The sequence below is a fragment of the Gracilinanus agilis genome, chromosome 5 (genome assembly GCF_016433145.1).
Source record: "Gracilinanus agilis isolate LMUSP501 chromosome 5, AgileGrace, whole genome shotgun sequence".
In the NCBI taxonomy this organism is placed as follows: Eukaryota; Metazoa; Chordata; class Mammalia; order Didelphimorphia; family Didelphidae; genus Gracilinanus; species Gracilinanus agilis.
Window position 1 is genome coordinate 55,028,945 of NC_058134.1, and position 3,888 is coordinate 55,032,832.

The 3,888-nt window shown below is 45.7% G+C and overlaps 1 protein-coding gene across 1 annotated transcript in view; it reads left to right on the plus strand.

The window, feature by feature from the left end:
- Positions 1-1,283: 1,283 nt before the first annotated feature.
- LOC123250517 (phosphatidylcholine translocator ABCB4-like) overlaps positions 1,284-3,888 on the plus strand; it is a 111,333-nt gene continuing 108,728 nt past the window's right edge. Inside the window, exons 1-2 of the mRNA XM_044679629.1 lie at positions 1,284-1,456; positions 1,576-1,656. Coding sequence (XP_044535564.1) covers positions 1,586-1,656 — 71 coding nt within the window. The 5' untranslated portion in view covers positions 1,284-1,456; positions 1,576-1,585. The remainder of the gene's footprint in view (positions 1,457-1,575; positions 1,657-3,888) is intronic.

The following is a 3,888-nucleotide window of genomic DNA, read 5'->3' on the forward strand; positions in this document are numbered from 1 at the left end:
TATTTGAATTATATATTACATGAAATATTATGCATTCCATATAACATATTTATATTATTACAAATTTATACACATTTACATTTTAAGTTTTGCCAAGTGCTTTATCTCATTTGATCCTAGCATCAACTCTAGGAGAGGGGTGCTATTATTATTACTCCCTTTTATAGATGAGGAAACTGAGACTGAGAGGTTAAATGACTTGTCCATAATCAGTGATGGAAACAGGATTCAAACTTAGGTCTTCCTGACTCTTCCTCCAGTATGTTCTTAGTTTGAAAAGATTCTGGAGGTAAGCAGAATCAGGGAAATTCCCGTGTAAATAGGGAATAGACAAAAGGCATTAAAACTTTTCAAACTAAAGTCTTGGATAAGGTGATCTCAAGTTTTCATCTAAATCTAAAATTAGAGAAAAGCATAATTTTTGGCAAGAGAAACCCTAAACATAAGGAAAACCCTCTTGATTTTGAGGATTCATGATTTGCATAGAGTACCTCCTTGGTTCTCCATCTCTGGAATTCTAAGAAAAGAATTAAAACAATCACTTGACAGGCTTCATTTCAGGGTAAACCAGCATTAAAGAGGGCTATTTTGAAGTGGGAGATGAAAGGTAGTAATAGGCCGTCTCCACTGGATTCTTTTCAGCCCTTGTGATCTCTTGTTGGAAGCCAGAAAAAGTGGCCCAAATGGGCATCAAAAAGGAAAGAAAGACTGTCCTCTGCAACAGGCGTGCGTGTGTGTGTGTGTGTGTGAGAAAATCATACAATTGATAAAGTAAACTGCTGGGTACTTAGAGTGTCTCAGAAAGCCTAGAATCGCCAGGGGAAACATCCCAGCTCCTGGGCTTGGCAGGGCTTGGCTCCGGAATCACCACCGCAGCATCCGCGGCTGCCCCCGCCCCAGCTGGAGTTGGCCGGGCCGGGCCGGGCCGGGCCGGGCAGCAAGAAGGAGACGGCAGCCATTCACTACGGCCCTAGCGGCCTGGGGTGGGAGTAGGGGTGGGGGGCGCGGGGCGCGGAGTGGGGGCCATAGGCTGAGGGCGCCCCTCACACCAACAGCTTTGCGCCCAGGGATTGCCCGTCCTCCTCCTGCGGGCCCCGGTAGCCCCTCTGCCCCCGGCGGCCCCGGGGAGGCGTTGACCTGCAGCGCCCCGAGAGGTCAGGCTGCGTGGGGCCGGGAAGGAGGAGGCGGCGAGGCCGCGGCGAGCAAAGTCCAGTGCCCGGGCCGCGGCAGTGCCCGAGGTAGCTGCGTGTGCTCAGAGCGGGACCGAGAACTTGGAGGTGAGCTGGGGGTCCAGGCGCACGCGGGCGGCCCCGGCCCGGGCATCCCGGGCCTCCGAACGAACTGTGCCTGAGCATTACGGGCGTTCCAGGGAGGGAGAGAGAACGACCTGTCCTGAGAGCACTGCCCCAGCAGCTGGGACCTTTGCGCCAGATGTGGCCCAAGGCTATCCAGGGAGGTGAGGGAGGAGGATCGGATGGGGAAGAGGATGATGGGCGTGGGGGATGGGGAGGGAACACGTCCCGGGTGGAAGGAGACAAGTGCATGTGCCCTCCAGTCTCGTGCTTTTTTCTCTAGGCAGGCTGAGATGGACCGTGAAGAGGAAAGGAACGGAACCGCCGGGAGCTCCGAGGGTGACTTTGAACTAACCACCACAAGGTCCGTACGCCCGTCATTCCGTGTAGTTACCGGTGCATACTGCCTTACTTGGCACAGGGGGAAGAAGGGGGGGGGGGGGGAGGCGAAAAAAAAAAACAACAGAAGCATCTCTGGCTGCCCTTCTTTCCTTCGGAATCTATAAAAGTGAAGTGTCCCCCTTTAGAGTAGCCGATCTGAAGTTCTTGACCTTGGAGCAAAAGTTGGTGGGGTTTGATTTGATTTTGTTTGGGGGTTTTTTCGTGCTTTGGTTTGGTTTTGCTTGGGAAGTTCCCAGCATCCAAGTAGCAGCATCTGCCAGTCTCCTTCCGGAGGAGGATTGGAGAAGAAAAGGCTGCCCTTCTTGTCTCTATTACTGCCAGGAAAGCCTCAAACAAATATTAGTGCATAGATTACATTCGTGAAACCAAAGTTATATAGTAATATCTATTCAACTTCAAAGAAACACGTCCAAGTGAAGTCGGTCTTTTTTTTTTCTCGCGGTTTTTTTTTGGGGGGGGGGGGTTGAAATGTTTTGATTCTTGAAAGAAAGAAGAGGAAAGAAGGTCAGTCTTGCAAATGGTCATATTCCCTCCCCCATTGTCCTTTCCCACTTTGGAAAGGGGTTTCCGCTGCAGCCTTTCTCCCTGAGTAGTCACTGTTTGGTTCCAATTCAATCGTGCTTGAAGTGAGAGGGTCGGCGGGGAGGGGTTGGGGGGGGAATCCTGAGCTCTGTTTGGCGCCTACATGGGGCACCGTGGACTTAAGCTTTGGGGAAAGTCTCATTTGGGGCTCTAATGGGAGCAAGTATCTTGGTGCTCTTTGTGAGTAAAACTCAGAAGCCTTGAAGGTCTCTAATGTGACTCTACTGCCTCTTTCCTAGTAGGTAGAAAGACTCTTCTTTTCATTTAGACCCAAGTAGTTAATGAAACCGTTGCTTATAGCTTCTGAGTTCATGCCCGGCCACCCAGAACTAATTGAACTACTTTGCCAAATGATCATCCCAGGGAGTCATTTATCAGTTACACTGGTTATTTCTTCAAGCTGCCGAGGACTGATTAGTTAACTGAAAATGTGTCCTTCTGGTGTGAGTACTGGCTGATAATTTTACTATCGTTCTTAGAGGTGTAGGATTTGGTGCTGGAAGAGATCATAAAGATTACCTAGTCCAATTCTCCCCTATTACAGTTGAAGAAAATGAGGCCCAGAAAAATTAAGTGACTTTTCCCAGAGAGTACATGCTCTCTGGAATCTCTGAGCCCAATTTCATTTACTAGGAATTCAGTGCTTATACCATAGTGCCTCGTTCTACATGGAGAACTGCAATTTTTTTTTTTTGCCTCCTCAGTATCTGTGGCAGAAATTCATAGAAAATTTTGTTTTCCTGGATATTTATTTCAGTACTTAAAGGGTCTGGGATTTGGTGTATTTGTGCTCCTTCTAACCCACCATGTTGGGCATTGCTTACAACTTAGTGATTGTTTTAGTCAAATAGTTCTTCACTCTTTGCCTAATCTAGATAGGATTTTTTTTTCATTTACCTGAGCTCATTTTCAAATAGTAGTCAGACAATCCATTCATGTTTCCATACCTTTCTTGTGCTTTGTAGGATCTATTGCACCATATACTCCCCTGGTATAGTATTTGAAAAGTTTCCTACCCACCATGATGATGTACTGAAGTAGGACTTTAGTGGGATTTTCCTGGATAGTATTAAGGAAAAATAGATGGATTGGGAAGCTAGATGACATTTCCTAGCTGTGGTCTTAATACAAGTCACTTAACTTCAGTTTACCTCAATTTTCTCAACTGTAAAATGGAGATAATAATATCTCCATCACAGGTTGTTAGGAGAATCAAATGATATTTGTAAAGTGTTTGGCATATAGTAGGTGCTTTATAAATGTCAGCTATATTGTTTTATTTTTCATATTGTAAAATTATAATTGTAAAAACTTATAAAGTCCCAACGTAGTTTGGTACAATGGTTAGAGAACTGGTGTCTGATTCAGGAAGATCTGCTTTAAGTTTGGCTCTGTGACCTCACTCAAATTATTTAACCTATCATTTACCCCAGATAACTGTTTTAAGACATATGTTCTTAATTTCTTCTGTCCTAAACCTCTCTGGTAGTTTGGAGAAGCATGTGTGTGGACTCTTCCCAGAGCAATTCTTTCTTTCTTTCTTTCTTTCTTTCTTTCTTTCTTTCTTTCTTTCTTTCTTTCTTTCTTTCTTTCTTTCTTTCTTTCTTTCTTT